General features: G+C 53.8%; 9 protein-coding genes across 9 annotated transcripts; 4 read left to right on the top strand and 5 right to left on the bottom strand.

The window, feature by feature from the left end:
• Positions 1–156: 156 nt before the first annotated feature.
• CABS01_12608 (uncharacterized protein) lies at positions 157–687 on the bottom strand (the record flags this gene model as incomplete). The annotated part of the gene is made up of 1 exon (XM_060545961.1): positions 157–687. The coding sequence occupies one exon, from the start codon at positions 685–687 to the stop codon at positions 157–159; it is 531 nt and encodes a 176-aa protein (XP_060396496.1).
• A 412-nt stretch (positions 688–1,099) lies between these two features.
• CABS01_12607 (uncharacterized protein) lies at positions 1,100–1,843 on the bottom strand (the record flags this gene model as incomplete). The annotated part of the gene is made up of 2 exons (XM_060545960.1): positions 1,100–1,214; positions 1,740–1,843. 2 exons carry the CDS (start codon positions 1,841–1,843, stop codon positions 1,100–1,102), a joined length of 219 nt encoding a protein of 72 aa, XP_060396495.1.
• A 949-nt stretch (positions 1,844–2,792) lies between these two features.
• Positions 2,793–4,395, top strand: CABS01_12606 (BZIP-type transcription factor; the record flags this gene model as incomplete). Its single annotated transcript, XM_060545959.1, has 5 exons — positions 2,793–3,048; positions 3,109–3,196; positions 3,265–3,699; positions 3,880–4,248; positions 4,305–4,395. The coding sequence occupies 5 exons, from the start codon at positions 2,793–2,795 to the stop codon at positions 4,393–4,395; spliced, it is 1,239 nt and encodes a 412-aa protein (XP_060396494.1).
• A 615-nt stretch (positions 4,396–5,010) lies between these two features.
• On the top strand, positions 5,011–6,918 carry CABS01_12605 (eukaryotic translation initiation factor 3 subunit D; the record flags this gene model as incomplete). The annotated part of the gene is made up of 3 exons (XM_060545958.1): positions 5,011–5,224; positions 5,311–6,550; positions 6,627–6,918. 3 exons carry the CDS (start codon positions 5,011–5,013, stop codon positions 6,916–6,918), a joined length of 1,746 nt encoding a protein of 581 aa, XP_060396493.1.
• A 1,100-nt stretch (positions 6,919–8,018) lies between these two features.
• CABS01_12604 (pre-rRNA-processing protein PNO1) lies at positions 8,019–9,300 on the bottom strand (the record flags this gene model as incomplete). Its single annotated transcript, XM_060545957.1, has 5 exons — positions 8,019–8,203; positions 8,265–8,363; positions 8,423–8,617; positions 8,694–8,775; positions 8,845–9,300. Coding segments are annotated over 5 exons (1,017 nt in total), but the record flags the coding sequence as incomplete, so codon positions are not given.
• Positions 9,301–9,817: 517 nt separating this feature from the next.
• Positions 9,818–12,174, top strand: CABS01_12603 (uncharacterized protein; the record flags this gene model as incomplete). Its single annotated transcript, XM_060545956.1, has 2 exons — positions 9,818–10,655; positions 10,709–12,174. 2 exons carry the CDS (start codon positions 9,818–9,820, stop codon positions 12,172–12,174), a joined length of 2,304 nt encoding a protein of 767 aa, XP_060396491.1.
• A 1,551-nt stretch (positions 12,175–13,725) lies between these two features.
• CABS01_12602 (translation initiation factor eIF3 subunit) lies at positions 13,726–14,848 on the bottom strand (the record flags this gene model as incomplete). Its single annotated transcript, XM_060545955.1, has 4 exons — positions 13,726–13,741; positions 13,802–14,487; positions 14,551–14,651; positions 14,830–14,848. 4 exons carry the CDS (start codon positions 14,846–14,848, stop codon positions 13,726–13,728), a joined length of 822 nt encoding a protein of 273 aa, XP_060396490.1.
• A 1,191-nt stretch (positions 14,849–16,039) lies between these two features.
• On the bottom strand, positions 16,040–16,859 carry CABS01_12601 (uncharacterized protein; the record flags this gene model as incomplete). The annotated part of the gene is made up of 2 exons (XM_060545954.1): positions 16,040–16,732; positions 16,830–16,859. The coding sequence occupies 2 exons, from the start codon at positions 16,857–16,859 to the stop codon at positions 16,040–16,042; spliced, it is 723 nt and encodes a 240-aa protein (XP_060396489.1).
• A 2,543-nt stretch (positions 16,860–19,402) lies between these two features.
• On the top strand, positions 19,403–20,835 carry CABS01_12600 (alternative oxidase; the record flags this gene model as incomplete). Its single annotated transcript, XM_060545953.1, has 4 exons — positions 19,403–19,443; positions 19,518–20,107; positions 20,179–20,604; positions 20,690–20,835. 4 exons carry the CDS (start codon positions 19,403–19,405, stop codon positions 20,833–20,835), a joined length of 1,203 nt encoding a protein of 400 aa, XP_060396488.1.
• Between the last annotated feature and the right edge of the window lie 1,210 nt (positions 20,836–22,045).

The following is a 22,045-nucleotide window of genomic DNA, read 5'->3' as shown; positions in this document are numbered from 1 at the left end:
GACCGAGGTCTGTGTGGATGGGAGACTGGAGAGACGGGATTTACGCGCAGAGATTCGCAGGCTAGATGATTGCCTCGCAACAAGAAACTTTGGACGCGCCGCTGGCTAGCAGAATGCAAGCTCACACGTGTGCGTCTGCCATGGAGAAGTGTTGGTCTAGCAAGGGGTCAGAATTGTGACACGTTCCGTACGGACGTATGGGCTTCTACTTTTGTCTGGCGAGAGCTCTCGTGCATGGTAATCTGACGATTCCAAGATGAGCAATTCTGATAAGCGAGCAAACAAGCAAACATGCCCCTCGTCTACCACCAGGGGTCTCAGGGTCTGGGTCTGAGTTGGGGACTCGTGGTTGGAGTTTGGAGGACTGTCAGTCCTTTGGAGACGGAGCTGATGCCGGCGCTGGGAGGAGAACTGGAGCGTAGGTGGATGGGACGCCGAGTCAAGCAAGTCAAGCCACACGAAAGCATTCCAGGCAGACGAAGCAACAGTAGCAGCAAGGAGGGCCGAATGTCGCACCCGAGGCTCTCGATGCATGTCTCTACTGAGACTATCTACTCTTTCTTTGTCGGAAAGTGAATAGCGGAGAGGAATGAGGATAACGGTTGAGGCACCCGTGGACGAATATTCGCTCACAAATGCGATGTGAACTTGGCCTAGAACGGGAGCTGCGAATGGGAACCCCTCCATTCCTCCCCGCTTGTCCGGTGCAGCACTTTGTGCGCTCTGGCGGAACTTGGAAGCCTCTGAAGCCTCTCCTTTTCTCAGCCATACTCGGTCTGCCCACGGGCCGTTCGTTTGTACAAAGCCAAGCCGATACTGGGAGCATTCCATAGCTTGGGTACGTGGGTTCTAGACTAAATACTATGATCCAATATTACAGTACGGATACAGAGACAGAGACGTGAGAGAGACAGAGAGATGGGCCAGCCACGGGCACGCCGCTGCTGGTCTTCACTCAACCGCCAACGGATCGCAGGCTTAAGGGTCTAGACCAGGAACCGTCGCCCGCCGTCCACGGAAGGCGCCTTGCTTACCCCCCGCCTATGTCAGTACCGGCGCCAACACAAAATTCCAATATTTGTCACACGGTCAGTACTCGCTATGCCGCGTGCCGCTTCTCCTCGGCCTCACCATAGCTAGAGCTCGCCCCTGCAAGCTGCTCAAGTTGCTCTTCGACATAGCATAGCCCTATCCGGTGACGACTCTCGAGGGGGCTTCTGTTCGTCAGCTTCGTCAGACTGCCAGTCTAGCCGACGTTCTTTCTCTCGCGGTAAGGCAGACGAACTAAGGGGACAGAAGTGCGTGGAACCGCCGATGATTCCGAAAAAGCAACGAAATCAGACTTGATCGTTCAAGTCCTAGGCCAAGTCAGTACCACCTAACTAAGGTACCTTCGAGCCTTGATGACTGGGGGGGACCCATTGGCATTCGGCCTTGTCGCAAGGATCCGTCTCCGGGGTCTTCTTTGGAAGCCTCTATGAACCAGACCAACAGACTGCCCACCTAAGCAGTTCCAAGTCAGAGTTGCGAACGCCTATTGTTAGCTAGCCGAACTGTGATTTTCTCTCCCTTCATTGCCATCATTATTACCGAGGGGCTCAACATCGATTCGATCCGAGTGACGGGCTGCTGCTGCTACTACCTACTGGTACGACTGCTGCGTACTGCTGCTGCTGAAACCCCGCATATTCATTCACCCTCCCGTCATCCTTTTCGCTGCTCTCATCAAGACGACGTACCAAAACTCGTTGGGCTTCCTCATTGATTGACCTGACTGGACCAACGACCGCCTTGGCCTCCCGCCCGCGTTCGCCTGCTGCTCTCGACTTCCAAGTTCCGCCATCTTGTCTTAGAAGAGGGCGGTGGCGCTGCCTCTTGTCATCTCGATTCGCGACAAACATTGGCCACCAGCACAGCAGAGGCAGAGAGCCACAGCAAAAGGACGGAACCAAGGGCTCTTAACGCGCCCCCCGTCTCTCTACCTTACCTTCTTGGTGGTTTCTCCGCTCCGCCGTCATCCGTTCTCTCCTTATCACGTCTGCCCTTTTCTGTTGCTACCCTCTTCCAAAGTTCCAACCCATTTCCAGACTCCCCCTACCCCCCAACCAACCCCAGGCCCGTCCCCAACCCCGAGCTGTTAGGCGGACAGTGATTACCTCAGGTCCAGGATAACTGTGAGCCCAAGCTTGCTTGATTGAGCCTGAACCTGAGCCGGAGCCAGAAAAAGCCAGACTGCAACAGTCCAACCACCCCCGGACGCACGACATCCATCCTCTTCATCTGGACTGTGTCAAACAATTCTAAAACAGGGCGGATTAATCTACCCAGCCTACCCCGACCGATCTACTCCCCGCGCCCTGCTCGTCCCCTCGTCGCAACCGCATAGCATCCTCAGACAGCTCGGACGCCAGAATTGGGTTTCACATTCGAGAAGAGCTTCTCAAATAACCATAATCGTGGTTCGGAAGAGCACAGCGCATGATACAGCCGTGAACGGCTCGATCCCTTTCCACCGCAACATCCCCTGCTTTAACGGACGACAACCACCGTCACACAGCATCGCACTGTCAGTCAAAGTGGGAAACTGACCATCGCGCATCCAATCTTCCCAGGTAAGCCCTTCAAGTCATATTGTCTACTCTGGCTGGTCGGGTACGCCACGAATCGAGACGTATTTGTAAGGACAAGACCCCCGCTATAGCCTTGGTGTTTACCCCTTTCACATGACGACATGAATTGCTGCGCTTCTTAGGCCCTTTCTCTCTTCGTTGCAATGGTTCTAGAACGACATAATGACTGACCTAGGAAATTTAGCAGCTTATCGCTCTCCGCCGAACCAGTCATCGTCTCCGGCACGCAAACAGTCTGTGGGCGAGCTTCACGAGAGGGCAGCGATGGCTTCCTCGTTGTCGCCTGACCAGTACGGGAAACAGCCGTCGCAGGGTCAGTATGGTGGCGGCGGCTCTGGCTCCGACCAGGAGCGGGGCCCCCTGAGCTCCTTGAATTTGGGCTTTCTCAAGTCCCTGACAGAAAAGAGGACAACGCGAGGTAGGAACGACCATATATCCGTGCCAGAAGGGACACTGTTCTGATAATGCGTATTCGTAGACGGCCAAACACCCAAAAGGAGAGGACCGAAGCCCGACAGTAAACCTGCTCTAACTCGGCGACAAGAATTGAACAGACAGGCACAACGGTGAGTGACGAACAATTTCGCTGGAGAATCAAGCGAAACGATCGGGGTACTGACGGTGGAGATGACAGTACGCATCGTGAAAGAAAAGAGTTGTACATCAAGGCTTTGGAAGATGAGGTCCTTCGATTGAAAGAAATCTTTAGCAACATATCGCAAGACAAGGACAAGGTGGCCGAGGAGAACAGGCAACTCAAGCAGCTCCTGGTCCAGAACGGAATCCCTCTTTCTCACTATGGTGACGATATGGTCAGCAACCCTAGCGGAGGCTACACATCGAGCGCCAGCCAGTCGGGCCACAGCTACGGCCAGAACGCCTACACGCCACCTTTGACGTCGACGACAGCGCCGTCGGTGTCGCCTTCGTCTCACGGTCCGTCTTACCCCCACGGTCTGCCCCCTCCCCTTCCCCAGATGGGCAGCCAGCAACTGCAACAAAACAGACAAGGGCAGAGCTCTGGTAGAGGTGTGGACTTTGAGCAAGCGGGCATTGACTTCGTCTTAACGTACGATAACCACCATCCCTCGCCCTCGAAGGCATACCTATCACCTCCCCCGCAGTGAAAAGTACTTGTCATATCACCAAGTCCTGGACATCATCGGGAGTCGGGTGGTGTGAGCGATGATTGCAACGAACGGAAGAAGAGCTTGCTGACGAGTGCGATTTTATCGAGGGTATGTAACAGTCTCGAGAAACCCTGCATGAATCACATGCCTTGGCTGTTGGAGAGATCAAGCGAGATGGGCGGCGAGCCCTGCGGACACGCGCTGATGGCCTCATGCCCCCCGGCGCCCTTCCCGGAGCTTACACCTGACATTCCGTTCGGGTACAGCAATGTCAACGGAGACCTGGACTCCCAGCAAAGGACGTGGGAAGTGAGCAAAGGCAGCCTCTCGGCCTTGCTTGATCTCAGCAAGAAATTGAACCTCGATGGGGAGGTCACGCCGGTTATGGCTTGGGGCATGGTCTTAGGCCACCCCAGGGCTCACGAGCTTCGTGCCGAGGACTTCCAGAAGCTCACTGACGAGCTCAAGGACAAGGTCCGATGCTACGGGTACGTATATATGCTGCTCTTCACATCTCATGTGGCTCAAACTGATCGTGACTTAGTTTTGGTGCCGTAATGGAGGAATTCGAGGTCCGTGACGCACTGGAGAACGTCTTCTGCTCCGGACCGGAAATGATGAACTACGCCTACTAGGAGCGTCTGGCATGAACTCGGGTAACGAGATGGGGGCACCTCATCAGGAGATTCAGTGAATCTCTGAATGCATGACTTGGTGTGAGAAGAGGCCCAAACTAGAAACATTTGGAGCGTATTCTGGGAATCTTGGGGGATTACTTTTGATACCACGGCCTTAATGATATGTACATTTTTCTAAAGCCTTAAAAGAATATCGTGAAAGCATGAGCTTTGAACCAGGCTATGAGATGTATTAAGCGACGACTTGTGTATTGTGAGCAGACCAGGCGTAAGGTGGTGGTGTTCCGCGGCCACGATGCAGCTGGTCGTGGCTGGCAGTGGCCCCGCGTCGCGTGGAAACGAGTGGCTGTCAGTCGCCACCAGGTGTCGAAACACAAGACTTTGAAATTTTGCCCGCTCTGCCCCACAAAGTTCACCCCACCAAATCCGAACGACGAAAATCAACGGCGAGAGGAGGTGTGCACCACCCAAACCCTTGACGACTTTTCCATCTTTCAGAAGCCCGAAAGCGCTGCTGCCACCCCCCTTTCCCCCTACCGAAAGACGCACAGCTAGACCGATTTCGATTTCGACTTCGACCTCAATAGCCAAGGAAGAAAAACCATTTTCATCATGGCTCAGGAAATGGACTGGGTCAAGCTCGTCGAGACTTGCCCGGCCGGCGATGGTTGGGGCCCGCCCGTCACCACCGAGACTACCTTGAACGGTGTCCCCTATGCGCCCTTCTCCAAGGGCGACAAGCTTGGTCGCATGGCCGACTGGACCTCCGAGGGCAAGGACAGAGACGGACGTGGTGGCAGACAGCAGTACAACCGTAACTACCGTGGTAAGCGTCACCTTCCTCCTCTAGCTTCAGCTACGAAACCCTCCACGAAGACGACATCGTCGCTAACTCTCTCGCTTCCTTTCAAGACCAACAAGTCTACGGTGCCGGCCACGCCATCTCCTTCAACGCCCCTCCCGCCGAGGACGAGTCCACCTTTTCCGTCGTCAGCAACACCCGCGACAGCACCAAGACAAGATTCGGCCGTGGCGCCGTCTTCACCCGCGGCCGCGGCCAGCGTGGAGGTCCCGCTCAGACCGCTCGCGGTGGCCGGACGACCGTCGCTCGTGGTGGCCAGCAGGGCGGCCGCGGAGGCTACGGAGGGGGCTTTGAACGGGGCGGAAGAGGCGGTGGCCGTGGTGGCCGCCGCTTCGGCTGGAAGGACTACGACAAGCCTGCCCGCAACCGTGACGCCAGTGTCAACATCAAGGCCGACTGGAAGCTGCTCGAGGAGATTGATTACAACCGCCTCGCCAAGCTCAACCTGGACGCCGACGAGGGTGAGGAAATTGACGCCTACGGCTTCGTCTACAACTACGACCGTTCCTACGACAAGCCCGCCGTCAAGGGCTTTGAGCGCAAGCTCAACGCCATTGACCGCGCTGCGTACAATGTCACGACTTCTTCCGATCCTGTGATCCAGGAGCTCGCCGACAAGGACGAGGCCTCCATCTTCGCCACCGACAGCATTCTCTCCATGCTCATGTGCTCCCCGCGGTCCGTCTACCCCTGGGACATTGTCATCTCCGTGCAGGGCAACAAGGTCTTCTTCGACAAGCGCGATAACGCCGCGCTCGACATGGTCACCGTCAACGAGAACGCCGCCGACTCCCCCATGGACGCCTCGGACGGCTCCAAGGACAGCCTCAACATGCCCGGCGCCCTGGCCGAGGAGGCCACCTACATCAACCACAACTTTGCCAACCAGGTCGTCGTCGAGAGCGAGGGCCAGAAGCTCGAGATGGCCAACGCCAACCCCTTCTACAACGCCTCCGAGGACACGGACCCGCCGGCCAGCAAGGCCTACAAGTACCGCAAGTTCGACCTCTCCACCAACAGCGAGGAGGACAACTTCTACCTCGTCGTCCGTACCGAGGTCGACGCCGTCCAGAAGAACGCCATCAGCGGCGACGACCAGCTCGTCACCCTGCACGCGCTCAACGAGTTCGACAACAAGGCCCAGGGCAGCGGTGGCGCCCTCGACTGGCGGACGAAGCTCGTCTCCCAGCGCGGTGCCGTCGTCGCCACGGAGATGAAGAACAACTCTTGCAAGCTCGCCAGGTGGACGGTGCAGAGCATCCTCGCCCGTGCCGACGTCATGAAGCTTGGGTACGTTTTTTCCTCCATCTCTTCTGAACTGATCGCCTTTAAACCACCGAGCACGATGCTAACACACTTTTTATAGTTTCGTCTCTCGCGCCAACCCCAAGTCCAACGACAAGCACGTCATCCTCGGCGTTGTTGGCTGGAAGCCCCGCGACTTCGCCAACCAGATGAACCTGTCTCTGTCCAACGGTTGGGGTATCGTCCGCACCATTGCCGACATGTGTCTCAGACGCGAGCAGGACGGCAAGTACATCCTCGTCAAGGACCCCAACAAGTCCATCCTCCGCCTGTACGAGCTCCCCTCTGGCGGCCTCGACGGCGACGACGAGGCGGAGGAGGTGCCCGAGGCGGGTGAGGGTGATGAGGAGTAAGCGGTTACTCACGGAGAGTAATAAACCTGTTTGCTCGAAATGAACATGAGCACCACATTACACACGCACACAACAACGAACCCTCTTATTTTCAGTGACTTGACTGAAGATTTGAATACGCTTGAAGCATTTAGCTGAGAGACAGGGGCGAGGTCGGAGAGAGACGAGGAGGGAGCAAGGAAAAGCCGGGGAGTGGAAAAAGGTTTTAATGCCAGTTCAGTCCGAGATAGCCTGGATAAAAGGCATGGCTTGACAAGTCGGGTTGCCGCCGGGGTAGAGTGGCCAATGATGTAAAAAGTCTTTCTTCGATTTGGGGGGTTAGGCACGTATAGACGTCTATGGAGTAACGCATTACGGACATTTCTTACTTTGTGTGCCTCGGCTGTGGTTGTGATGATGTTGTAACTTGATTGACGATATTTGGGAGAGATTGTGTTGTCTGAATCATACTTGACCTCTGTGTAATGGTGCCTGTACGATTTGCGGCGGCAAGATAGGCAAAATTGTCCATTAGCATCTCCTTTCGGCAACAGCTTGATAGAGGTTGTCCAGAAGAAACGTTGAAATCTCGCAGAGTGACGGCGGAAGCCTTGCTGTTAGTCGCAAAGACAGATATTAATATCGAAATGTCCATCATTTAGCACGTCTACATGGACAAAGATCAGATGTTGTGATCTTAAAACATCCACTTGATTTGTATTTGCTCTTGCTTCTATTCCACGTAGGCAGGTAAGCATATAGAATAGCCCACCCTTTGCGAATATCTTTATATATGATCACCCTGTAGTACTGTATACTAGCACGTACATGTCACATTCAATTTTCATGAAATCACATGTTGTTAAAAATCTCTTTTTCATTGTCCCCTAGTCCTGGATGAAAAGTTTTTGGAACCTCTCTAAAATGCCCACAACGCCAGAAGTCCATGATAGGATGCCATTCATGCCAATCATTAAACCCACCAAAAAACGAAAAGTCTTTTCTTCCATGATTCCCTCTCCTCCCCTGAAGCCTTTTTCTTCATTTTTTGTCCTTGTCATTTGCCCAAGCTGAGGAGGATTTTCCCTCAAATTTTGTTGTTTACTTTTTACTTTTGTTCTCTAGAATCTCTCCTTCATGCGCGCTGCGACCGTCCGCAGATTGCCGTAGACCTTGGAGGGCGGCTTTCCGAGAATCAAGCTGACGATGGACTCGCGAGCCATGTGGATGTTCTTGTATGCGCCGAGGATGTGGATCTTGCTGTCGGCCAGGACGATACGGGTCTTGCTGGCATTTTCGATGGCGACTGCATAAGTCTCATGTTAGTAAAAAGGGGGCCTCTCTGAGAACTTGGAATTTGTCCATACACTTTGTCTTGCCGTCCTTGCCTGCAATGCGACCAATGGCACGGCCTTGCGCCTCGTTACCCATAACCTGCTTGACATCGCGAATCTCAAAAGTCTCGACTACACAGTCTGTTAGCTGCCTGCCCAAGTATTCGGACGAAAGATCGGATCTGGCTTACTGTAAAGGTCGTCCAAACGCAGCAGCGCAATAGCATCGTCGACGTCGAAGCCCAGGGTGAATGCCTTGACGAAATCCTCGCCCTTTTGCAGGGCGCCGTCCTCGGTGGTGTGCTTCGAGGTCCGGAGCTCAACCTGTTTCCGGCGGGGGTTCATGCGAACCTGGAGCTTGAGGTGCTCGACGAGCGGGGGGTAGACTGTAGAGCGAGAACATGTTAGTAAGAACAAACAGATGTGTCATTGCCGTGACATAGGAAACTCTGTGAAGCGTACTCTTGGGCCAAGAAGACTTGAGCGGGGTGAAACGGTGAGGAGGTACGGGGACCTTGCGAGTCTCTATTCTGGTGACGGGGTCCTGGAAACACGAATAACGTCTTAGTTTTTCCCAGTGTTCTCTTAGATCTCAGGAAAGGGTCTGTCGCACAATGTCTCTGGCGGGCGCAAAGCGCGGGCGGTTCTCCTCGTCGACGACCATCTCGCCTTCCTCTCCGTTCTGCGGTACGCTGGGCAGGATCGCATCCATCTCCTCGGGCAGGGTCGGCGCATCGAGGAGAAGCTCCTCGTCTTGCTGAGGCTCTTGGAAGGTCGCCTCGATTGGCGGGGCAGAAACCTCTACCTGCTTGGCGGTCGGGGCAGGCATGTTGGGCAGGTTCTTTTGTTTTCGGTTACCGAAGGATATCGAGGAAGTCGAAAAGAAAGGCAACAAATTCAATCGAGGGTGTATGTATCGCTTCGGTGGTGATGATGTTTCTTTGGCTTGTGTGCTATCGAGCCGAGTCGGTCTGGCGGGGTGGGCAGGCGGTCGTGAAGAAAAAAGCGGCGGGTGCCAGTCGTGAGCCAGTATCGATTTATCGCCGAATTCCCAAATTTTTGTGTTTCGCTATCGATAAGACGATAAGGCCCCGGGGTGCTGATGGGCTAAGCACTTTAGCACCGTGCACCGTTAGGCCTTTGCGGATCTTATGTCAGCAAGCCAGCAACAGGCCTGAAGGTCCAGGACCAGCATTGGGCCCAGACTCGAGGCACGGGCCATGATGCGCCTCTGAATTTTTCTGCTGGAAGCGCGGACGCCCCATACGTAAGGTGCCTTTGGAACGGGTCCAGCCGGGTTCAGCGAGGTACCTGGAGCTGCGGTAGCGCGTCATGGATGACTTTTCACAGGCTTGCCCTTCCCTGGCCCAGCTTTGCATCTCAGTCATTTCTGCATGAGCGCATGAAATGTGCTAACATTTGCCGTGCCTCCCTCGATACTTGCCTTGCTTCAACCCCTCTGATCGTGTTGTTCTTTGGTTCATTTGTTGCTGCGGTAAATAAACAGGGTTGTTTCTCCTCCCTCCTCGTTCTTACTTCTTGTTGCTGTCTCTCTGTTCAACCAAGAGACAGAATGAGCTTGTGAAATGTCTAACGCTCCGTCGACTCTTCTTGGGCGTCGCTTCTGGTCTTGCGCCTGTGGATCGGCGCAGACTCTGGGTTTGCGAGGAACGACCATCACGACAGCGACGACGAGAAATACTTGTCTAAAAGCAGGTCAATCTACAGTCAACCCTTCCCTCCCTAGGCCGAACACCTTCAGAAGGTCCATACACTCCGGGTCACAACACTCGTTTCCTCGACCGAACATCCACAATGCGCGACGAAGCTATACAGGCAGCGGACTGCTGCTGGTTGGGTTTACCACAGAACTCGCGCCCACGCAAGCATCGGCAGCTTGCGCAGTTGCTGCGGAATCCGCTACGAACGCCGGTCTGACGAAGAAGTCAAATGTCTACCAACTGGCGCAGCAAGCATGGAGACGAGGCATACATACCGATTCGAGGGGCGCCATGAACCCGGCCGAAAGGAGGCACCATAGCTCCAAGAGTGGAAAGCAGGAGGAAAAGGGCTCGACAACCCAGACGAAGCAGGATATCCCCAAGGCTGGGGAGCAGGGCAAGCCAGACGCACCGGACCCTGACGCCGAATCGATCGCATCCACCATGTCGAAATATTTGCACATTCCAAAGATGCCGCACCGGCCCACCCGGGATGAGCTATTGGCCGCAGCGAACGGCTTCCTGGGTCGAATGAAGGTTCGATTCAAGTGGGCGTCTATCAGGAGTATGCGGCCGTGGAATATTGATGAATGGGGCGCCTTCGTTTCGTGGTTCCTGTTTGGTCATCTAGTCTGGATTTTGGTCGGTACCACCACCTTTTTCTCGCTGATCATTCTCAGCATCAACACCGTCTTTGCGCAAGGTAAGCTCCCTTCTGTGTCTGTGTCATGTCCAGCTGCTCACCGTTTTGTACAGAAACCCTTGCCAAATGGGTAGGCGATTCTTTGACCGAGTCTGCAGGCGTCACGGTCGTCTTCGAATCGGCAATTGTTCCCAAGTGGGGAGATGGCGTGATCAGCTTCAAGAATGTCTTTGTGTCGCGCCGACCAGGACAGGTCAAGTCTTCGGTTAGCAAGGGCTCTTCCGAGAGCGCTGCGGCTATGGCTGCGACTGGAAACCAGCCCGACCAGGACGGCCAAGTGTTGGAAGAGGATGATGGCAACTACACACAATACGACGTGTCGATCGCAACGGTCAATGTGACACTGTCATTCTTAAAGTGGTGGAACGGCAAGGGTTTCCTGAAGGATGTTGAGGTCAAGGGCGTTCGCGGTGTCGTTGATCGCACGTCTGTGCAATGGTCAGACGAGGTGGTCGACCCTCTATCCTACCGCCATACCCACGAGCCCGGCGATTTCGAGATCGACTCTTTCAAACTCGAGGATCTTCTCGTTACTGTTCACCAGCCCAAGGGTTTCCGACCATTCTCCGTCAGCATCTTCTCCTGCGAATTGCCACAGCTCAGGAAACAGTGGCTCTTTTACGACTTCCTATCGGCAACCCATATGTCGGGATCATTTGATGGCTCTCTGTTCACCATTCACCCCCGTCAAGTACACGGTACTATCGCTAGCGAGAACGGAGACATGGCAGAGGATGTAGGCGAGCCGGCAGCTTGGAAGAAGTTCAGCCGCCTGCGTATTGATGGTCTTAAAATCGACCACCTCAACCGTGGTGTAGAGGGACCTTTCGGCTGGATTTACGAGGGTAACGTCGACATTGTCGCAGATGTCATGTTCCCCGCGGACGTTGATGATGGCATCACCAAAGCCATGTCGGATCTTTACGACCAGCTCGAAGACGTTGTGATATCCAACCGCATGCGTCTGCTCCAGAAGGATCTGCTCGACATCAAAATCGTGGGTTCTTCCGCCTCGGATCTCTGGGGATCTACACCTACAAAGGGCCATCTTTCCCAGGCTATACCAGAGCTCACCGAAGAAGTCCCCGAGAATCCCATAGACGCTGAGTCTTCCGACCCCTCCAGTTCTTCCGAGTCATCAGAAGAAGACCGGAGATATTTGATTATGGATCTCCGGATCCACATGAACGATGTCAAGGCCGCCGTGCCCCTTTTCACAAAGGACATCTCCTACATCAACCAGGCGCTCGTTCGCCCCATCGTGGCCTACATCAACGCTAAGAAGACATATATCCCGATCAACTGTCGCATTGTCAAGCGCCACACCGATTTCGACGGCAGCTGGTCCATTTTTGATTGCGGTCTCATGGACGACATGTCGGCCGAGACCTACGAGGCTTTTGCACGCGACATTGAGGACCAGCAAAGCCGCGTTCGTCGGCTGAAAAAGGTCGGCTTCTGGACTCTGTCTCTGGCTGTCCATGCTCTCTTTATGGGCATGGCAGGCAATGTCATTTAAAAACCTACCCTCTCAACTCCCTCTCCTCTCCCCCTAGCTTCTTCTCTTGTTTTCCTGCCCTCTACGTGAGCACGGCTGTCTTTTAATGAGCGCATGATATTCGAAAACGGGAGGCGTTGTCTTTTACAAATCTTACATAGATGGACAAAGGGAGGAAACAACAACCATCATGTACATATACAAAGGGCAAACATTTCTGCATAGGAGGAAAGAAGGGGTATTGGGTTCCATCAAACCACTCAATTCTTTTTCTTTTTTTTTTCTCTGGGATTGTTCTCTAGGAGACGAGGCGTTTTACACGGCGAACATGAGGTATACGGGGAAGAGCAAACAACAAAATAATTGATACCCCTTTTTTTTTTGGCAATGTACATTTGACCAAAGACGCGTCGCTCGTGATGTTGACATGTTGGACACAGTCGTATTTCGACGCCGTGAGTCACTCGGAAGATCACTTCAAGGCATGAAATTCATTCGCTGGCAGCATGACGCGCGCCGCATGAATATCAAACTCGCGTACCGCCAAGGATCCCGGGCGACGCATATCGCAACCACAAACATACACTACACTTCTCCACACAGCTTTCCCCCGCGGACCCTTGTTGTCGGTTGCATGAGCTGTACAGCTAGCTACAGGGCTGCTCCCCCTTCTATGGGTGGTCTACGGAAATACCTGGATTTGGAAACCCATAGGTCTCGGGATATCTTGTCTCTCGGGCTTCGTCGGAAGAGAAGAAGGAATGACGAGAGGAAAGCGGGCGGCTGCTTTAGTCGAGTGAGGCTCAACCACCGGAATACCATGATTCCTTCAAAGTAAGCTGGGGGTGCTATTGCTCTTTGAGACCTAAATGGTGAATGAGGGGTGGGGTTTGGTGGCTGTTCAGTTGCCCGTAGGCGACAAGGCCTTTACGGAATATAGCAGATTTGATAGGTGGATAGTTGGTCGAGAAAGCAATTCTGTACAAGTAGGACATCTCTTAACGGAGAGTGACCCATTACTTACTCGTAATGTTTGGGGATAGCTCCATAGAGATGACATATATCCTTGGAGACGTAGAGACAGGTACTCCAGCCTATCGTACTATCTAGTTTTCCAGACGTATGGCACAGGCACGACACAAGTTTACTCGAATGATTCGATTCTATCAGGTTTTAACGCTGTCCACAACTACCCTTCTGTAGGGAGCTTCTTTGATATCATGCGCGAAATGCACTGGGCTCTTCGCCCTCTAGACCGTGAATGCTTTTTTCCCCATGATCAGCGTCATTCCTGCTTTGAGGCGACGCCACTTCCGATGCCATCTCTCGCAGTCTAAACCAGATGGCCTTCCCGGCAGTCCCAGTAGCCCACGAGCCCTCATCATGCCGAACCCCCATCTACATCGTGACGCAGCCGGGGTCCGCGACAGCAACACTTGCGCTCTGAATCCAAGTCGCTGTGGCAAGCTTCGGTACGAAGCCGCGCCAGATCCGTTGGCACGGAGCAGACTCGCTGAGATACAACGGGCTGAGCTCTGGGCGCGGGAGAATAATGCAACCCTGCCTTTTGCTTCACATAAAGTCATCACTAAGAAGAGCGAAGGGTCAGTATTTCATGGCAGATAGCAGTCTTGAGAGATCGACTTACTCTCCGAAACCATCATCTTCGTAGGTCTCGGTGTCAGCTGCGGGAGCACGGCTGACGACGGCGGAGACCTTGGTCTTGGCCGCCTTGCTCTTCTTGTTGCCGCCCTGAGCAGCCTTCTCCTCCTTCATCTTCTCGTTACCAAGGGCAGTGAGAGTGCTGGCAATCTTCTTAATCTGGTCGCTGGGCAGATCCTTGGCGAGGGCCTTGGAGAACTCCTGAAGGAAGAGGCCGTAGTGAGCCTTGCGGGCGTTGTTGGCGAGAATCGGGGTCAGCGTGGTGCGGAGGTGCTCAAACTGGGTCTTGGTAACGGGGTTGAAGAGCGGCATAGAGGCAATGTTGGCAGTCTTGGTAGGGTCGTTGGGATCAATCTGGACAGCAGAGCCGGCGAGGACAGCCTTGCGACCGGCCGGGACTCCGATATCACCGAAGAGATCCTCGGCGTGCTTCAGGTCGGACTCCTTCTCGGTGCGGCGGAGGCGCTCACGACGCTCAGCCTCGGTCTCCTCCTCGCCAGAGTCGTCGGCATCGAGGCGGGCACGCTCCTCTTTCAGTTGAGCGATGCGCTCGGCCTTGGTCTTCTTGTTCTTCTTAGCCTCCTCGAGAGCCTTGGCCTTTGCTTCCTCGGCCTTCTTAGCCTTTTCGCGCTCTACCTCGGAGTCTTCGGCGGCATCCCAGGAGTCGAGAACCTTTATGGAAAGAGTTAGTGTACGAGCGGCGACGCGGTTGGTCTTGTAGCTTCGTTAACGTACGTCATCCTCATCCTCCTCGTCTTCAAACTTGCGGCGGATAGGAACAGCACCGCCAATGGGGGAGGCGGGGCCGGAGCTCTCCTCTTCGCTGCTCTCTTCGTCTAGGTGAGGAACACGGAAGTTAGTAGAGTCCTAAATGGATAGCAAGTATGTCGTTTGGGGAGAAGAGAGGCAGCAGTTGCGCTGGCCAGACTGGACAGATCATCGCGACATTTTGCCTCTCACGATTATTTGTGTGCGTTTGTGGTGCGGTACAGTGCGGGACAAGGCATAACTCACCCCACTTCTTAGGAGGCATGATGTCAGATTTGAGATGTTGAACGCGGGGCCAAAGGGTAAAGATGCAAGAATCTAGAGCGCGGCGAGACGACGGCTTAAGATGTTACAAGTAATCTTTCCGGAGATGTTGGTATCGGAAAAGAAGTTTTTGGACAGAGTTTGGGGAGTGGGAGGTCCGTCCGGTCTGGCTGAAGTCGGGAAGGAAACAAATTGTGGAAAACAAGGGGGCTCTGTGGTTGGGCAGGAACTTGGGAAGAGACCGTCAGAGGGGAGCCCGAGGAAGAGAAAACCCAGCCCAGCCAGGCCGAAGGCGGCAGCGGCAGCACGGCCAGTAGCGGGGGGAGTGCGCTGGAGCTTCGAATTCCCGTCCACTTACATTCACTCATGGACGCATGTCAAACGGAAGAAAGGCTCTGGCGCTTGCACTCATCTCATCACAGGAGACGTCTCTTCTGCAGGCCTTCTTATTTAAGACATTCAGTGAGGTGTTTATGCCGCTTTGGATATGATGTGTACGGGCAGGCGGATGACCCTCTGCCCTTTCACTAAGGTATGTCTTTCTAGTAGTGAATGAGGAAACCTAACTGTACGCAATCTTGTCTACCCTAGTAGTGAATCTAGATACTGCGATTAAGCTGAAGATGAGCAATAGCGCAGCTCTTTAACAAAAGCGCCCAACGAGAGAACGTTGGCGTTGCGCATTCTGGTTAATTACTTTGGAAACGGCAGGCGGGGTTCTTCTTGAACGTCGTGGAGGGGTTAGATCTTTTTTTTTTCTCCCTAACCCCTGGCATGTGGTGGTTGAAAGCACAACCCCGCCATCACCCTGGTTCATTTTTTGCTGAGGTAACGGAGGAAGCTTCGCCATCAATACACTTTCACGGAGTCTCATTTTTGGCCTCGTTGGCCTCAGTGGACTAGCTGCCACATCAAGTCAAATTCCACTCACACCAACGTCATGCCTCTCGCAAAAATTACGCCTAGTCATTCAGGGAAGGAAGGCCTCACGAAGGACTCGTGGACATCCCGCGCTTCTATGCAGTGAGTCACCAAAATGACCCCGCGCCTGCTCTGTTTGGCTCGCGCACAGCCACACGGTCACTTTGCAAAGGAAGGCGCCACTTCTACCACAAGGCACGATCAGTTTGGTGTGCTCCCCATCTGATGCCCAATTCTCAGCTCTTAGAATTTCTATTACACTGTGATATGATTAGATAGTCAAAAACTCCAAGATCAACAGCACAAATTCCACCCCTATCATGGTCGCATTGTCCGTGATGGAATCCGAAATAGGATATTGCGCCTGTTGACCCGTCCTAATTCCGAGTACGTTCTGTTCCATGGCCTGACTGGCAACCTTGATTGCCATCACACACATCAACATCACCCAGTACAGAATGTTGACACCCTTGACAGTCCATCGCCACCGCGTGTTGCCCCTGTAGACATGCAGACCGCCAAGCCATGAAGTTGTAGTCGTCGACGCAGCAGCAACGTGGAGGACCAGAGCGGCGAGTATGCCAACGTATGTGAAAGGAAGGAGACCAATCCCGAGCTGAGCGACGATGAGACGGGCAATCTCAAGTGATGCCATGGCCAGCATGGCTACTATGAGTATGTAATAGATGACGCTGGCAATCTTGACGGCCACCGAGGTCGATTTGGTTGCTGGCGGCACCGATGTTGACGCTGATGTTGACACCGCGACTTTGTCTCCTGCCGTGGGTGCCCCGGCCGTGTGTGACGGCCCGGCTGAAGCTGAGGCCGAAGCTCGTAGTGAGCGCAAACATAGAGGGAGACCAATCAATAGAATGATGAGATGAAGCCAGGTCGCCAAGGGGACAACCACGACATCAGCGAAACATGTTGTTGGCAGATGGCTGGAGAGAAATGATTTCGGGCCCTGGAGATGATGATATTCTGGTCAGCATCCTGGGATAACAATCCACTTACCAAAGATTTTCCACCAGCAATCATGGTGTATAAGAGTGTAAACTTACGAAGCCTTCAGGTCGATGTTCACAGAGCATCGTGAGAGGTCGTCTTGGTATGTACCTTGGTATTCAGGGCAGGCAGGTCGATCCCTGCGTGTGGGTCGTGCAGAAGGCAACCCCTGCGGCACTCACCAGAAGCCATTCGAAAGGAAGGAACCTGGAGGCTGGTGGCTGATACCTGCCTGGAAAACGGGACCCCAAGGCACCCAGGGCAACCAATTCAGGTACGTACCGTTTACTGATTGCGGGCCCACCTCGCCCACCTCGCAAAATCTATAAGAAGGCCGCCTCCCACCACCGATCTTACCTGGTTCTCTTCTCTTTTTCTTCTTCATCTGAGTGCAAGGGCTTTACGCGTATCAGTGAGGATTCGTCCGAGATCGTGTTTTTGCTAGTTGAAAACTATAACTATGACCACTCCTGGTTGGCTTCGGCCGGCCAGGGAATTTTTGAACCCCAATTCTCATCTTGAAGATTTTTCATTTTGCTTTCATTGCTTGCGGTCCCTAGTGGATCGTGGTGAAGAAGGTCAACCACCATTGAATGTATCCAATGTCAGGACGACGATCCACCTGGACAAATGAATCGATGAACATATATCAAATACTGACAGCTGGTCCAGCAAAAGGGCAACATTGATGCCTGTTCATCGTAGGTATTGCATTTGTACACCAAGTGTATCGTTGGACAGTGAAAAATCTGCGCAGGCACGGCAGTAAAGGGGTTGCGAACGCAAGGTGGAGCCTCGTAAGGCATAACAAATCGTCCACCATGAATAGCCTCAGGTACTGCCGGCATTATTATTGTCGTCGAGGTCATGGCACGCTTCCCCTAGCGTTCCGGATGTTGCTCCCCGTCAGCAGAGCCGCCTTCTCCCGATGTCCTCCGCATATTGACTCGAAAACAACCTCAAACTGCGCCAGCGTGACCAGCAGAAAAATCCTTCACCTGATAGGCCCCTCAGGTATCTACGCTGCCGTGCCTTACATTACCTTATTTGGGCATTTGGCAGAACCCACGAGCGGATTTCCGATGGATCCTTCTCAGTCTCTGATCCATCAAATGAGTCAATTCATCGATCCCAATTCATGACACGCAAAACATTACTAAGAACCCAGATATTTCGTCCCCGTTGCGAGGATTTCCGTATCAAGGGCGGGTAATTTTCATCTTGGACTTGAAGCAACGCTACCCAAATAGGAAGCCGTTACGACCTCCATGGCATGGCCTTGGACCTCCGGAGAGAAATATCGGAGTCGGGGGTCGGGGTCGGGGTCGGGTGACAAGTTTTCGCCCTGCTCCCCGGAGCATGTCGTAGATTGCTGTGCTTGTGCCAGCTTGCCAGGGACCAAACAACACGGGATTTGAAAGTTTGGTCTGGCAGAGTGGCGCTCCGGCCTCCTCGGGCTCCAGAGCTTGTCAAGTGGAGATGAAGGGCGATCTTCAATCGCCGTTCAACTCTAGAACCTCTCCAATGAGCAAGATATCGACAGGTTTTCCTCTCTTTCATGACTCGAGGATTCTGTATAGTCCCTCTATGACTGTTCAGTCGTACATGCGGACGTTTAGGGCGTATCTTTGAATATGCAAGTGGCATGGCAGAAGGTCGGTACATCGACAGACTTCAGCTCCGTCATTACACAAGATACCACTGCAGCTGCAAGCAATAGTAAGCAAACACCAAAATACGACCCTCTGTATTACGACGGCTGGTTTCTGACTGGTAAAAGAGACAACAACAAAAGTTCACGAGTCGACGGGAAAGGGCAGAAAGCTGACAGTATCCCATCCAATCACAGCCCCACGAAAATGGAGCGGAACGAAATCTGTAGCTGAGCCATGTCTGTGTGCGCCCCGTGTACTGCGCACGTCGAGCATTTGGAACAAAAAATACTCACATCCCGATGCGACCCGACATGGACGCCGCCAATCTGGTCCAGCTGACTTGACAACATTTCCACACTTCCTCCTCCGTACGGCCTAGCCGGTTCCGCTACGCCCTACGGCGCACTGGCATCCCTGTCTCCGCGGCCTTTGCAAATCCAATCTGCATTGCTTTACCGACGCCCGCGCCTGCGCCCCCACTAAGACGGCGTTCCCATCTGTATCCGTAACATCGGGATCGCAAGACGTCAGACAAGAGAATGCGGAACCAGAATGGCTAATTGACTTTTTTCCTTCTCTCGCTTTTGCACTGCCGTTTACTTGCTGTACCTTAGCGTACCTATCGTCGGCGGCGTACTCTCGGCGACTTTTCTGTGACTACCAACGCATGGATCACAAGTCTCCCTGAGGCTCTTACATCAGGTTCCTTTCTCTCTATTCCATGGGGGCTTGGGTTACCCGATCCCTCTTCGTCGAGGACCCCCTTCCATTCCTATTCTTCCTCGTCGGCTTGGGTAATCACATCCTCGCCGACAATTCAGATTTGGATACCCTGACCATGGCTCATGCCGTTGTGTAATGTCTGCCATCTGACAGGTTTTGCTTGCTGCTCCCCTTCCCACACCCTCCCCCCCACACCCACACACACTCATCGCCGCATCAATAACGACCATGTATAACCACCACCCCTCCAAATGGTATATAAGACTCTGGGCCGTGAGCCGTTCCTCAGGCCGTACGACTCTCGTTCCATCATCACCAGTATTCAAGTACATTCTTGACATCACTATATCCTGACATCACTCTTAGAGTTGGTCACTCGGCTTACACACACAACACCCCGACTTACACCAAAACAATCCACATTGCCACACCTTTCCCAATGCTATCATCAAGAGCATCAACCAGACTCTGCGCGCCGAAACAAGCAGCCCATCTCGTCCGGGCCGCTGCGGCGCTCCACAACACCACCACCACCACCACAACCTCCTTCGCCGGCCTCCGCATCACCGCCGCCTCGTTCCAGCAACACCGGCAACATGTGACCCCCGGCACCAGCCGATCCTTCTCCACGACGCGAGCGACGCAGCTCCGCGACTTCTTCCCGGCCAAGGAGACGGAACACATCCGCCTCACGGCGCCGGCGTGGCCGCACCCGGGGTACACGGAGCAGCAGATGCACGACATCGTCCCGGACCACCGCGCGCCGCGCACCGTCGGCGACTGGGCGGCGTGGAAGTTTGTACGGGTCGCGCGGTGGTTCATGGACCGCGCCACGGGGTTGGGTTCCGAGCAGCAGGTCGACAAGAAGAACCCCACCACGTCGCTGGTGGCCGACAAGCCGCTTACCGAGGCGCAGTGGCTGGTGAGGTTCATCTTTCTGGAGAGTATTGCCGGAGGTGAGCCCCCCCTCTTCCTCTTTCTCCGTAGACGTAGAGAAGTACAAGACTGACTGGCAACCGTGAAACAGTCCCGGGCATGGTCGCCGGCATGCTCCGCCACCTCGGCAGCCTGCGTCGCATGAAGCGCGACAACGGCTGGATCGAGACGCTCCTCGAGGAGAGCTTCAACGAGCGCATGCACCTCTTGACGTTCATGAAGATGTCGGAGCCGGGCTGGTTCATGAAGGTCATGATCCTCGGCGCCCAGGGCGTCTTCTTCAACGGCATGTTCTTGTCGTACCTCGTCTCCCCCAAAATCACCCACCGCTTCGTCGGGTACCTCGAGGAGGAGGCCGTGCACACGTACACGCGGTGCCTCTACGAGATCGACCAGGGCCTGCTGCCCAAGTGGTCCGATCCGAACTTCGTGATCCCCGATATCGCCGTGCAGTATTGGAAGATTCCCGAGGGCCAGAGGACGATGAAGGATTTGATCTTGTACATCAGGGCTGATGGTGCGTATTTTCTTACCTCATATCTCCTCCTGAAGACGGGGAGGAGGAAGAAGACGAATGATGTTGGGCTGACACAAACTTGCAGAGGCCGTTCACAGAGGCGTAAACCATACCCTCAGCAACCTCAACCAGAAGGAGGACCCGAACCCGTTCGTCAGCGAGTACAAAGACGGCGAGAAGCCCAACGCCGCGCTGAGAGCACAGGGGTTCGAGCGTAACGAGGTCATTTAAACGACTTTTGGGGGGTTTCGATTACTTACGACCGCCCGCGAGATATCAGCCGTCACAGTTTCTGCTGTACGACCATGTTCATGGCTTTCTCGGGCTACGAAACGTCCATCTTTACAGAACCACGACACCTTTTTCTTGCGTTTGCTAAAGAAGAAGACGAAGTAGGGAGGCCAGAGAAGGCAAGGAAGAGAAAGAGGAAAGAATAAGACTTGTAAGAAAAGAAGAAGACTGATGATACCACTAGAACAGGGAGACTGGCCGGCGTTTTACGGAGTTTGCTATTACTTGAGAGACGGACAGGACCCTACTCATTGTACACTAGAGGGAAAAGGCATCACATCGGTCTTTGGGGTTCAGTGGAACTTTTTGAGATTTCCAACTTATTTTTTTGTCTTCATATTTTCTCTGTTTCGAGGGGGAAAACCCATAGACGGACTTCATGTAAGAAGGAATTGCAAATTAAGCCTTGCCAAACGCATTTTGCCCCAAAACTCAAGGGGCGTCGACCAGCATTTGAAGTCTGAGTACCGACCCAACGGAGAGATTGGATATCGGAAAGACGGGGTCCTTTGACGGATTCAGACTGATGCCGCGATAGAGAAATAGTCACAAATGGCATTAGGAGAATTTCCAATTTCCCATTTGCAAGTTGGCGTAATTGCCCAAGTAGCAGCTGGTGTGAAGACCTGCCATTGCGAGCATCTCGTTATATTAGTGGAGAACTCAGTACATCGTTTTCTTCTCCAGAATGATCGACGAAGCACTGCCACTCAAGGGGGTAGGTAAGAAAGATCTCTGGCGGGGGGCTGTGGCATTGCCTTCTCGTCTGCTTGGGATGAACGACGTCTCATCGGATGAAAAAAGGGAACCAAAACAAAAATCCAATATGGCTGCCTAGAGTTGAAGGTCTGGGCATGGCGTGATCTCCAAAACTCCAGTCTCCAGCCACCAGCTCAGTGCTGACAAAGAGTTCCAATTCGAAAATCTGATTTCCTTGGCCCCGTCACGTTTTTGGCGATAAGTTACACTGCCATATCTCCGGGGAAGGTGACAACGCCTAGGGCGACGCGACGACTGTCATCACGGGTTGGTGTTTGTTGGACACATGCCAGGTACCAACCGTGCGGTCCGGTTCGTATTCCGAAAGGCATTTCTAAAATTGGACATGAGCAGCCAGCACAGCTCCCCGCCTTGAGCTTTCGAGAGAAGG

Source organism: Colletotrichum abscissum (genome assembly GCF_030869225.1).
Source record: "Colletotrichum abscissum strain IMI 504890 chromosome Unknown Scaffold_38.1, whole genome shotgun sequence".
NCBI lineage: Eukaryota > Fungi > Ascomycota > Sordariomycetes > Glomerellales > Glomerellaceae > Colletotrichum > Colletotrichum abscissum.
This window is presented reverse-complemented; position numbering and strand designations above follow the sequence as displayed.